The sequence below is a fragment of the Abrus precatorius genome, unplaced genomic scaffold (genome assembly GCF_003935025.1).
Source record: "Abrus precatorius isolate BTA unplaced genomic scaffold, Abrus_2018 Scaffold8, whole genome shotgun sequence".
Taxonomy (NCBI): Eukaryota; Viridiplantae; Streptophyta; class Magnoliopsida; order Fabales; family Fabaceae; genus Abrus; species Abrus precatorius.
Genome location: NW_020874428.1, coordinates 29519234 through 29533834, shown reverse-complemented (window position 1 = coordinate 29533834; position 14601 = coordinate 29519234). Strand labels below are relative to the sequence as shown.

At 27.4% G+C, this 14601-nt stretch overlaps 1 protein-coding gene across 3 annotated transcripts; it reads right to left on the bottom strand.

Annotated features, from left to right (window-relative positions):
* Window positions 1-11417: 11417 nt before the first annotated feature.
* On the bottom strand, window positions 11418-14000 carry LOC113847529 (dual specificity protein phosphatase 1-like). 3 transcript variants are annotated; one of them, XM_027476695.1, is made up of 4 exons: window positions 13682-14000; window positions 13471-13606; window positions 13000-13120; window positions 11418-11809 (listed from the first exon to the last, which is right to left on the bottom strand). In XM_027476695.1, the coding sequence occupies exons 1-4, from the start codon at window positions 13820-13822 to the stop codon at window positions 11644-11646; spliced, it is 564 nt and encodes a 187-aa protein (XP_027332496.1). In that variant the 5' UTR covers window positions 13823-14000; the 3' UTR covers window positions 11418-11643. The 3 variants fall into 3 exon arrangements, with proteins under 3 accessions (XP_027332496.1, XP_027332498.1, XP_027332497.1); XM_027476697.1 differs by having other exon boundaries at window positions 11500-11753; XM_027476696.1 differs by having other exon boundaries at window positions 11500-11809; window positions 13000-13054.
* Window positions 14001-14601: the final 601 nt, after the last annotated feature.

Here is a 14601-nt window from a genome sequence, read left to right as displayed (position 1 = left end):
ACCATGTGCACCAAAAATAATCAATATAAAAGTGTTTTTATTAACATAATTGTTGGATGTTTAAAAAATTTTATAAATAACTTATAAGAATATTTTTTTAATTTTTTCAAAAGATTATCTCAAGTTTAAATTAATTACATAAATTATTATTTAAAAGTTTAATTAAATGATGTATCTAAAGCAACTTTTTGCATACTCATTGTTAATAATACATCATGCGCAAACTGCAATTTACAAATAGACTCTGGTATTCCAAAATTAAAATACAATGGTTAAGTAACATTAAACATTTTTCTTTTTAATTGGTTGAAAGTCAAAATTAGGCAGAAAGAGGTAATTTAGGTGAAGAGATAGCATTTGATGTGTGAATGCATGCAGTAGAGGAGAGACAGCGGGAAGTTAATCATGGAAGATGCAGGGGTTCATGTTTGGTGCAGTTTAGCAGTACTTTTCCCTACTTTTATTGGCCCCTCTTAGTTTTGACCACAATGAAACCACATATGCCATCAGGTGGGCCCTTCTCTTTTGAAACTTATCCTAGAGACATATTTTTGCTAGGCAGCTATTACCTATCGCTGGGCTTCACTGGTTTTTATTAGGTGTTGCTATTATTTTTTTATTTGTATCATTATCGTCGAGGGTAGGATGGTAATTATCTATTATTTATTTTATTTCCAAGTTAAAATGTGGACGTGTAATCCTGAGTGAATGCTGTTCTCAGAGTAGGATGTTCAGAAACACCTTACAGCGCAATGGTTATTATAATTATAATATTTGTAGATTTAATAATTTATTTAAACATTTATATTTTTTGAACCAGGTTAACTCAAATCATTTCTAGAATTATGATTGTCCCAGGGCAAAGGGCAAATGTAACAGCAGTGTATAAATTTAGACTTTCAAAAAATTTAATATTAATTTAAATTATAAATATATTGTACTACTTACTGTTAATTTGTAAATCATGTGATTTTAAAAAGTGTATAAATTTTAATTTAGATAATTTAAAAAATAAGTTTAATTTTGATAATTTTTAAGTATACATTATTGATATAATTTTTTATATTGATTATTACATAAATTAACAATTTTTACTAGTATGACAACATACAATTGAGTAATAATATTTAAAAAATATCAACATATTTAAATTAATTTATTAACTATATTTATTTTTATTTTTTTCTTTACAAGGAAAAGTCAATTCAAATACAAATTTAGAGAACACCTAAACAATAAAATAATTTTTTAATGAGGAAAAAACAAAGAGGTTGTTTTGTTTTTTCAGAAAAGCTAATCAGAGAACCTTCAACTTTGTTTTAAAATAAAGCTAGCTTCTTGTCTTTCTCTCGACTTTTTTGCTTCAAACCCAGCCTCTGAATTGAACCCACCAGTTCACGATGTCAATTGCTACCCTACTGTGGTGCTGGCTGCTCTACTTGTGTAATGGCTTGGCCCGGCTTTAACAAACAACAAACAATACAAAAATACGTTAAGGGTTGACAAGATATAAAACATGTGCAATGTTCATGGTGTTAAGGGTGGTTCATCAACAGAGGTTAATCATGTGTTCATGTTCAAAAGCTTTTTGATACCGAATCAAATCATCTATCGAAAAAATAAAAGAAGATATATTTAGCCCTTTAATCAAAAGGAAAGATAACTTGCGATGTTGAGTAAGTCCAACAACAAAAATCCGGTGACAGCAAGAGCTTTTCATATGACACTTTTCAAGCAGACACACACTGTTATGAATATTTGTTCACATGCATTTGGATTTCGAGAGTTTAACTCGACAAAGTGAATGCACAAATTCCTGTCAGAAATAAAAAAGTTTAGAAAACTAACAAAAATTACAAAGAAAAAGAAGCTTGTAGCGTTATTATTGCTTGATATTGTTGTTTGATATTTAGAAAATGTTAACTGTAAAGACAAAATAAAAATAAAAGATACTTCTTTTATCTTCAGTGTTTTTCTTTCAATTATAGTTAACATTCAAGGTCAGATTCTTCAGAGTCTAACAAACATTTTTTATATTACCTAGCCAAATTGAAATTAATGATATTCAAATTGTGTCATTGCCTTTGAACTCTTCTTAGTTAATTTCTCGTTGACTCCGCTAAATTCACTGTGATAATCTCTATTGATTATATAATTAAAACGATTAATGTCCTGAAATAAGAGGCCACAAGTTTTAAGAAATGAAAAATGAGAAAGGTGGTTACATAATTGATTGCATGAGTTGAAGGTGTAGTCATTAATTGGGGAACATGTGTTTGTGCAAATGGAATGGAACTTAGAACCAACTGGGAAGTGAAGGTTGAGCTCACACCACATTCCCAATTAATTTGGTCCATACTCCAATCAAGACATACACCCTATATTCCGACTCTATGTTTTCCAACTCACCAAACCCATCATCAATTAATTGAACATTGTTCTTATCATTTATATTCTCTCTCCATTTTTTTATTAAAAAAATAAATTAGCAGTGTTCTTTTAATATTTTTCTTAACTTTAATTTTTAATTAATACAAATATTTTAAAATTAAAATATAATAATCATTTTATATTTTTAATTACAAATATTTAGTTACTTAACTTCAATCTTAAAAATTAACTTTTCTTTTTGTACTTTTGAGTATTATTAATGAAATTGGAAGTGTAAACTTTTTTTTATCTAAATTTATGTTAAACCATATTAAATACAACGAAAGATGTTGATTAATGATTTTATATTTTCTTTACTAAAAGTGTGGTCAGGGTTTAAACACTTAAAAGTAAATTTTTACTGAAAAAAATATTATATTAAAACTAATAAATATTTTTTAACAAAAAATTACTACTACTGATTATTTAAATTCAATCATAAGAATTTAAGTTAATATTTTTTTAATGATTAACTTGATAATATATAAAAAATGTTTATATAATAATATTAGATTAAAAATAACAATATATTACAAAAATTAATGCATTAATAATATTAAATATTATATTTTTTATTAAAAAAACTCTTCATTGTCATCAATAATTATTGTTTTAGTGTATAATAAAATAAATAAATAAATATAAAAGTTTATAATATATATAATATTACAATATTAAATACATTTATAAGATTAAATGTTTACATTTTAAATAAAAACATTCTTATTTTATTACATACCTTCAAAATAAATTAAAATTTATTTTCTTAATTCAAACAATAATAACAATGATAAACAAGTGAAATAATTATTTTAATAGATAAATTTTGATAGTAAATTTTAAAATATTAATAAGTTTTATAATTATTTTATAAAACCTTTAATTTATAAGCATAAGTACATTACCAAATAAAAACCTATTTGGTTGATAGTATACTCTTTTTTTTTCACTAAGAATACATTAAAATTAAACTCTTTTATATACCTTAATTTATTTTTAGCTTTATACCAGTAAAACACTGATCAATTATATTTATTTATTTAATGCGTAAGAATTTAATTTAATTGTTTAATATTATAAATATTTATAGAATACAAAAATGGTTTATAATTTTGTATTAATATTTAATAAATAATTATTTATTACTTATACAAAAATATTAGAGTAAGTATTAATTATTTACGATTTTTGCAATCTGAATTTTGATTCACTTAAAGTATATAAGAATAATATTTTTCATTAAAAATATATTTTTTCATATTATTTATATTTTTTTATGCAATAAATATTTTTTATTTTAACTAATATTCTAATAACATTAATTAGGTACCTTAAATTTCTGAAAAAAAAAATAGTGGTGATATAAGCAACAAAAAATTGAATATGTATTATTTACATGACGGAATATTTTTCTCTTTTTAAGTGGGTCCTACTTCTTAGGCTATAAGTACACACATCCTTAATTATTACTTCCCGCCGCGCACAGCAGGAAAGAGTTCTCGTACGGGGAGGCCCATCAAAATAAAATATATATGTATATATATCACAAATATATTTTATAAAAAATATTTTTATTCAAGTTGGCAGAATTATTATGAATGACAATTTCTTTGAGTCTTTAATTCAGTTGTATTAGTTAAAATTCAAAGTTAAAGTTATAAATTAAAATTAAATAATCTCTACCAATTTTATATAATTTTATAATTGTTTATTTTTTTTTTTAAATATTTATTTAAAAAGTATATGGTTAATATTTTAACTTCTGTTTATTGATCATCACGCGCAGAAACGATGGTGTGCTTTGCTGTGTTAAGCAAGTGTCAAGTCGTTATATGTCAGAAATGGACACCGGGTAAGTTTTTAGCGCTAATTTAGGTCAAATAAGGTTTTACAACCTTAAAAAATATGAAGATTTTTTATTTCATTTTTTAAATTATTTTTACACGAATAGTATATTATTACTTTCAGTATTTATTTATGTTTTACTTAATTTAATTCTTATAATATAATATAGAACTGATCTAAATAATGACATAATATATATATATATATATATGTGTGTGTTATTACTTTTTTTTATTTATTTTTTCATCTAAGATTTAATTAAAAATATAATTTTTAATAGTATATCATATTTATGTTATATTTCAATTAAATTATATTGAATAAACTTTTATGTTATGTAAAATAGTTAAATAAGTTAAAAGATTGTTGTAAAAAATTAAATAAAAATATTTTAAAAGATTAAAATCTTATTTAAATCTCAAAAATTTTTTATTTTTAGGAATGGTTTTAAATATTTTATTAAAATTATTTAGTTAATAGAAAACACTAAATAACTTGTACATTTGAAAATGTTTAATAATTTATTTATAAATCATTATAAGCATTGTTGAGTAAATAATATAAATAACTACAGCATTGTTATTTCTTTATGAGTAGGCAAATACCATTTTTTTTAACACCTAGTATATCCATCCACTATCTTTATTAATAATAGTACAATAAAACAATTGCGAGGTTGATTCGTTTAGGATCATAAATATATAGTTTTACGGTTTATGTTTTTGTGTATTGAAAAATACATAATAAAGAATTATGTATAATGACATTTTATTTAAATTATTAAACTTAATATATTAATATTGTATATATATATAATAATTTATATAAAAATTGTTATTATCATGAAAATGATAATAATAAAAAATAATATTTTATTTAAATTGTTATGAATACAAAAATAACATGACTTTTCAGGTGATTGTGTAATTATCATTAATCTTTTAATCTTAATTATTTAAGTGAGGCTGTATAATCTAAAATTAATATGTTCATAATCTTATAATAGGAAGAGACAAGCGATACTGTTAGAGCCTACTTTTATTTAGAAGTATTATTGTATATATTGTCATAATAACTGTGAGAAGATTGTGTTTAGTACTTTACTTCAGAACACGGTAAAAGCATTGTTTATAAATAAACTTGGTTTTCTTTCTTTAACCAGATTTTATGATTCAATTAAGCTTGCTCTCTTGCTATTACAATATTATAAAAAAATAGAGACAAAAATTTAGATAAAAATGCATAATATTTTTTATATTTTTATTTATTTTGTTTTAGTCCTACCTTTTATAAAATTTTAATTTGATTATTTAGTTTTTATATATGTTTCAAGCAAATTCATTTTTCATTAAAAACATTAACATTTTGTTTACTTGGTGTGTTAAACATTGTATGTTTTCTTTAATTTCATCTTTGGTCTCTTTTTATTAATTTACTTAAAGTATGTTTATTTTTATTTTTAAAAAGAGTTTAAAAAAAGCAAAAAAAAAAAGTTTTTATTTAAAGAAAATAAAATTCTTGAAAAAAAAAATGAAACGAACTTGTTATTATTCTCTCTTAAGAGAATAATTTTACTTGAATGATGATGGATTGAAGAAAATTTGAGAGTAAATGGATCGTTGAGTTGGATGAATGTGGGTAGACTCGCATCAGCATTGACTGTTAACCAAATTTAATGATGATGGATTTTAGTGAACATAAACTTTGGTTGGTAGTTGCTCATAAGGTATTATAATTAAGATGATTTTTTATTTTTACTTTTATGAAAAGTGTTAAATATTTGTGGTGATTATATAAGGTGCTTACTACTTACGTGACCATGGAGGGGTGAAAATGGGTGATTAATAGGAAAAAGAAAACACGAGTGAACTATTTGACCAATAAACAATGCTTAACAAAAAAATAATAAAATTTAAAGTTTTTAATAAATAATACGTTTAAAGAACTTTAAAAAGGTTAACAAACTTATAAAAATAAATCAGTGGACAATACAAATATTTGTTGCCTCTCAAAAATAAAAATATCAATAAATGAGTTTTTAAATCAAATACTGAACTAAAATAATATAAGTGTTTAATCAAGTCAACAGTATTTTTAGCTGAAATTCAATCACGACAACTTCAACTCAAAGTATAATTAATTATCAAACCATATTTGGCGGGTCCCATAAGTGAAGACTGAGATTTTGAAAGCTGAAATTATTCTTGGAAACAACGCATAACAGGTGAACCTTTATTTGTAGTTATCCTTGAAATTAAGAAAAAAAAAGGTGTTAATATAGTTTAATCAATATTGCAAATTTTGCAATGACTGATGGTAACAATTAATCTTCGTTTTTATTATAGCTCAAAATTACCTACGATCTGTGTTGGCAATGGCATAACCGTGCAGTTCTCTTGTGAATTAATATCATATTTTAGTAATTTTTATTTTTTTCCATATAAAAAAAAGACCCTTTGTTGACACATTTTCAATATTTTTAATAGATAAAGTTCTTTCACATGAACCCATGCCCCAGCAACCCAATTAAATGATTACGGATAATAATTAATATTAAATCACGTGTAAGTGTATGGAAAAAACTGAATACCAATAAAAGAACAGAGACTGGGACTGCGTTGTGCTCAGAGTTTTGGAGTGAATAGAATCTATGGGTCCATGGGGAGTAATAATTTAGAGAAGAATGATATGAGGTTCTAAGAGGAAGATGGAAAACAGGAAAATGATATGATATGTGAGAGTGCTACCCTACAGGTTCTTTCATTATGGTAAAAGGGAAAAAGGAACCCAGTTTTGACTTTCGGCTACACTTTTTGTTCTTTATTGAATACCCATTTTATTAAATATATGAACGCAGTAAATCGCATTCTGTAGTTTTTCACTTTTTCTGTACCAAAAAAGCAAAATCATAATCAGCAAAGGGAAATGAGCGAAGGTGAAATAACTTCCGACGAAATTGGTAAGATCTTAAGCATAATGGAAGCAAAGTAAAACTAAGATTTTTCGCACTTGCATTTGGAAAGATATTCTTATATTATATATCACTGTTTTTACATTTTTTAAATATAGTTTTTAAATAAACAATCCTTCAAATTTTTAAAATGCCACTATATTAGTCTTTTAATTTCCTTTAATCAAATTTTTCTCCAAAAAATATATAATACTTATGGAACCTCATGAAATATTAAAAGTGATAAAAATAAATTCCTATAAGTTTATTGCATGGCACGTAAAATTTTAGATGAATTGATTTGGAGACAATTTTCCTAAGATTCACCGATGCTTGATGGTTTAAGTGGCACAAAATCTAATGTTTTAAAGTAAAATTTTAAAATCGAGTATTGTGAATAAAGGAAAACTATTGAGAGACTTTTATTTCCATAAGTGCGTCCACCGAACATGATTTGAATCAGTTAAAGTTTAATGTGATTTTGGAATACTAATGATCCAAGACAAAAATAAATTGAAAAGTTAAATTAAATATTTTAAAAACTTATTTGGTGGACAAAATTTTTATGTAAACTAATATTGGATGCATTTAACTTAAAGTAAGAGTTTTTTAAAATAGTTCTAACATATTTTATGTTTTTCATAAAGTATAATTATTGTGTAAAAGAATCTGAAAATTATTTTCCTTTATATTAGGAGTTTAATTATGATGTTTTGATGACGTAATTGTTGGCAGGCTTTTAAATTATATTGGGACTGTCAAGATTATTCAGAAATTTAATAAAATGCTTTATGTTAGTAATCCATTATATTTTGAAGAAGGAGACATTTCATTTCATGATTAATCAAAGGGGGTTGAACCCAAAAAAGAAAAGTAATGTTTTCAATCATATGGGCTTTGATTTAACCAAAATAGAAACAGAGGACGCGTCTTCTTCGAATTATTTTAGGGGCACGCGACAAAGTTTGGGCCAATATGTTCGAATTTGAATGTCACAATTACAGGCTGGTGATGTAATCGAAGTGGTTGTGGCCACGAAAACAAAATCAAAGTAATTACGTTGTGAATACATATAAAGAAAATTATCTAAAGAGACACATGCAATGATTATTTTCAATTTTAATGAATTAAAATTATGATATACTTTAAATTAAATCAATGCTAAATAAACTTTTTATTGTTTATTTTATGGACAAATTCATTACAGCCTTTTTCCCCTTCTTATACTAGAGGAGGCGTATATTATAACAAGATACGCATATTTATACATAAAAAAGAGCTTAAACTTTCTTGTGTTTTAGTGAAACTTTGGTAAAAAATTATCTATTTTGGCAAATAGCTTTTTCTACCAAAAACTTTAATTATTCCTTTAAGACACAATTTCAAGCTTTTGTTTATTTTTTGTTTTTCTAAAAACTTATTTTTCCTTGTTAAAATTAAGAAGAAAAAAGATGAGATAAATATTAGAAAATAATATGTAATATTATTGATTAATTTCAATTATAAAAGACTAACCACACGTGTACCTATATAAATCTATACATGAAAAAAAAAAAAGGAAACTAAAAAATTAGTCCTAAAAATAATTTAAGATATAATCAAGATATTGCTTGACATTTTTCATGTATTCTAGCATCCCAAAATAAAGGATATTTTAAATTATTTTAAATTATTTGGTATTTATTTCAATAGTTTACCCGATGAAAGTTTTTTTTTTTCTTTCATACAATTCAGCAGAGATACCAAATTCACTTTTTAGTTAACATGCCTAAATATACAATTGAATTTATTAACTTGTGTTATTTTCTCAAACTAATTATGCATATAATTAATTATTCGATAATTTGTTTTGTTGAGTTCAAAGATCAGTACTTGAGTGCAAATGAAATGATGCAACGTTATTTAAATTTTTGTATAGAATATGTCAAATGAAAAAGGTTAAACAACATGTTATTAGCAATCCTGCTGGAATCGCGACGCTGATGAAATGAAAATGGCTTTAATGCATTATTCTTTCAAGATGAAGTTGCAGTTGCAATGTCTAACTCACGCTGCATTGTCCTAGGTGTGACCCTAACTCAAGTATTTATGATAAATCATATCTCCGTTAACTTGTCTCTTTATTTTTTGGGTCCAAACATTACCTTGTCTAATCACCATCACGTTCCCTACTCATGCACTTGATGCCTTCACAAAAACAAATTAGATCCAATCATGCCATGTTCGTTCATGCTCTACTTAAATATCGATGTATGTAGAACATTTTAAAACTAATGTTTCTGAAATCAAACACATTAATTTAGTCACAGCGCTCTGAGAGTTTGAACAATTTAGTGAATGTGTTGTAAATCTTAGAAAGAGAGACACGAGCAACACACTTTTAATTATTAATTAAAAATTTTTAGTTTTAAAAATACGTAATTCACGTTATTAATTCAATAAGTTTTATTTATAATATAACAGTTCTTTCTTACATTTTTATAATTTTTAATAATTTCAATAAATAATTAGAAATGTATTAGAGATGTCAGTATTCTTCATTCTGTAAATGCCTGTACGGGGACATGAAAATGTAAACAACAACACTGCAACCCAAACAATTGCCAAGCTTTTCATCCATCCACGGCTCTGTGTCAATCGCCTCATAATGCCTTTGCCAAATTTGTCTTTATCATTCGATGATGGACGGTATCGGCGAGCACCTTTACTTACACCTATTTTGGTTAAAATGATGGCACCACATACATTAGAAATTTCTAAGCAAGAGCGATGTAGACAATATACAGTTAACTGAGTCATACGGTGTTCCAATTTATGCCCCCGATACTTCAAAGCTTCAAAAAATAAAAGCAGAAACATATATTTCAATTCAACCTCTTTCTCCTCAAAACATCTTAAAGTTTGCTCTTTTTAAACATGAATGAAACATTTAAAATTGCCAACTAAACAGGGTGCATTTTATAATTATGTCTTAAATTCCTTTATAGAATTTCATTTAAGATGTCTGTCTGATTGGCGTTAATATTCTATAAGCGTATGTCAACGTGCTGATCGCTGCAGGAGTCCAAGTCATTTTGACATGAAACCAAATACTCATTAAGTCTACAAGACATTTAATAATAAAAACAATTAGCCAATAAACCAATTTTAGGGGCCAGCATACAGTCAGCCCGAATGAGTGTGCCGGAATTACAGAGCGTGATCAAATTTATAACACTTTGTGCTCTTCAAGTGTAAGGGTTAGCTTTTGTGACGTGATTCTCCCAAATTTCTTATGAGTAACTCACTTGTGCTCTTATGGCAATGGGTGACTTTTACTGTGCATGGGCGGACCAGTAAAGCAACGGGCTATTACAGGTTTCTTGCATTAGTTTTCGTTTATTCACTTTGGGATGAAATATAAACACATTCCATTTTAATCCTTGATAATCCTCTGCTGCTAATGTCATTGCCGCCAACGCAATATCACCGCGGGTCTTTGTGGTGTTGGAAATGAGAGCGTTTGAGGAAGTGACAGATAGTAGAGATGGTGAGGTTTGGGACGTTAGCAAGGGGAAGAAATGGTGGAGTGGTTCTGCTATGAGGAAGGTATTCTCATCATAGGCTTCAACTGGTTGAAGACTACATTGGGGCAATCATGGTGGAAGAGGCGATAAAAAATTGGAGCTTCGGAGAGAGAGAGAGAGAGAGAGAGAGAGGTGCATAAATAAGTAAAATTAATTTGTGAATAAGAACGGGGAGATAAATATGAATGGATGTAATACTAATTTGAGAATAATTAAGGACTATTTTCTCACCTTTAATAGAAATAAAACTTTTCATAATAATTGATTGCAAAATTATTAAATTTTCTCACGATAACTAATCTTAAGAGAGTTGAATAATAATCAAATATATTTTATAAAATTTCTTTAGCCAGAAATCATTTTTTGGAAACAAAAAAACAAATCTAAAAGGAAAAAAAAAAACGGCGTTGAAATAAAAGTTTCACAAAAGATGAGGATATGCTGAATCTTGTAAATATTGTAATTAAAGATTTACGTAAACGCATTATGAGGTATCATCGACTCATCGTTGATTGAAGTATATGCGATTGCATCGTTGTATGCGAAAATTGCTTGCCAATTGTAACGATAAACTTTAGAGAATAATTGAAAAAACTCTACTTTATTTATCATGCACATTTTACTAAATTAACAGTGTACAAGTTAATTCTTTTACTTTAAACTATCATTACAAATTTCATTTCCTTACATAAAAGATCTTTCATGTTTTGTACAATCGTAAATGTATCTTGATAGCTTTAGCTGTTTATCAATTCGAAATATATTTAAGACGTAAATGTACCATTTGTGCAGATGATTTATGATGTGCATTGAGGAATAATGCACCGAGTCAGGTTGCAATTGTAAATAAGACTAATGCAATTTAGGGGCACCTTGAAGAGATTTCTCGAAGTCCTTCAACTGATCAATGAAACCGCGATTGGGAGATGCCGCTGGTCGTTTGCTCTCTACATATCGCAGAGCTTCAGAAAAGCACATTCCACGAGTCTTCATCAGATATGCCACAATTACAGTCACACTGGAAGGTAGAGCATTATTAGGACGGATTTTGCCCAATTCATCTAATGAAAAGGGCAATAATCAAATAAACAATAAAATACCAAGTTCTTTTAGTTCAAAGAGGAATATTAAAATGGAAGTTCTAAAATGCTGGCATGAGTTTCACTCAGAATTGAAGTTAATGGCCCAAAGTAAAGAAAGAAATAACTTATCATTCTTAAAATTCAAGCTACATCCTTAATTTTCCATTTTTACATACGTTAATAAACTTGATGTCTAGCTTACTTTGTTAGCAGTTTAAAATTTTACATACACACTAAAAAATAACTTAGTTTGTTTCAATTCATTCTATATGAACTTCTATTTTATTGGAAAGATAGCCAATATGCACTTTTTTTAATATTATTTTAAATTTGAGAAAAATGATATCTATAATTTTCAAGGCTACAACAAAATTTGTAGTCTTCAACATAAAACAATTTGACATTTAGTTCACGGTCATATGCTTAAGTTCCACATGGCATCATGCATATATGATAACAATACTCATTCAAAACTTTGTTAGAATAGGTTTCAAGAAATTTTTACGTAAAATTAGATATGAAAAGATATTTTACGAACAAAATAAAGAATACTGTAAAGTCAAGTATAATTTTTGTTATAAAATTATAAGCTTTAGAGATGCTAAAAAACTTTGCAAATAAAATATTTTATTTTGTCATGTGCCATTTTCTATGATATTACTGGTAATCTGGTATAGGAAAGGTGAGTCATGTAGCAACATGTTGCCTCGTGACTTATTGGTTATGGGTTAAAATCTTGGAAACAACCTCTCCATTTGTGGAAGGTAAGACTAAGTACATCTGTTCTCCCCAAGACCTCACTAGTTTGGCACCTTTGGTTACCGGTATAGGAACCAGCATAAAAAAGCGGTTGGATAATAAATACAATATAATATACACTGTGTTGACGTTTGATAAAGTAAGATATCAAGGAACATAATTGACATTCCTATAAGCTACATGCTACTCTTAGTCTTAGTTTTTTTCCTTGAGAAACAACATTCCAGATAATTTAAACCAGAACAAAAAAATGCACGAAAATGATTGTCATAAAACAGGCTTAAATTAGTTATTTTGAGACACTTCAAAAAGAACAAGAAGTGATCCCACGTAGGCAAGGGAGAAACATAGGAACAGAGAAAATTACCTCCTTGATCTTCCAGCAAAACAATGAACCAAAACACCTCCACCGTGTCTTCTGGCTTCATCAATAAAATCAAAGCACTCATTGAAGTATTGTTTTAAGTTGACATCTTCTCTGTCAGCAACTGCCTCAATTTTCCAACAAAATCATATGTTCAGTATGGGTGCAGTACCAGATGCTCAACATTAGGACAAAAAGCATCATGCACTTAGTTCATTCAGAAATTTGAATGAAATAAATAATTTAAAAATATAATAATGAACCTTTGTTACAAGCACATGATAAGTAAAATCCTGAGCTGTCTCCTTTATGAGTCAGTTAAAAGGCAATTAACATTCTGAGTCCAACCAGTTGAAGAGCAAAACATGCACTTTCGAAATTGTAAACACAATTTCTATCCTAAAGCACGCAAAATAAAAGCTTCAATTTGAGACAAAATAAAAACGTTTGCTGATTCAATGAAAAATACCATACCGTCTATAACTTTATAGACAAAATCCCCAGGATGTGCAGGTGGCAATTTACCAGCCACAGTCAAAATGTGAGTAATATTAAACTTTTTCAAAGCAAACTTGTTAGTTGCAGCGCCAACGGAACCCAAATACAGACCCTGCAAAAATAACGGAATAATAACTGAATAGAAGTCTTAACGGCGATAAGTGAGTTTAGGAGGGTAGAATTCTACCTCGTCGATTTTGCACGAAATACAGTCCTCTTTGTAGGATTTAACTAAGTGCAAAACCCGTGCAATTGCTTCTATTTGTTTCTTCATGGATTTGTCAAATTGATCCATGGCTGCTGACGCGGCCATTCCTGATTTTTCCATTCAAATACCAAATGAAATTGGTACCAATTCAATACGTACTTACATCAATAAAGAAGGAACGAAACTCGATGGCAAAGCAGATGCTGATTGCAGAAACAGCCACCAACAAAATGTTTGCATAAAAAATGCAGTATAAAGCTGATCCAGCGACCGAGAAGAACTCACCCACGAAGCGTTCAACTTTATTGCAGCGAAACACTTGCGGTGTGAGCTCGAATATGTTTATCTTTTTTGTTTTTCTTTTTTCCTTTCGTCTTCGAGATCGAATAATTGGGCCTATTGATAAATGTTTCGGGCTGCTTGCTTTCAGAGCAGGATGGGCTGAAAGGACAAGTTTATGGCCTTTGTTTCACTTAACCAAAAAATATGGCCTTTTTTTCACACTCTTCTTGGCTCCTTTTTTGTTATTTTAAAAATTTATAAGTAATTTATAATTATTATTTAAATTAAAATTTAATAACTATTTTTAAAATTAAAATATAAAAATAATTTCCAAAATTAAAATTTTAAAAGTAGTTATATAAATTTTGAAATTAAATTTTCAGAAAAAAGAGACGTGTAAGAAAAAAATTTTGAACTGTTCTCAGGCAAATTTGTACTCAGCTAAGAATGGAGCCTTTTTCTTAACAGATTGTCAGTTCAGTGTCAGCTTGTGTGGTTTGTATTTTCTTTATTTATTGTTCTTTTAATTCAAGTTTAAAAATATTAATACTCGTTACGAAGCATGTTAGCATAATGCTCTTTTCACACGTTGCATGGTTATACTGTCCACTGGTCAA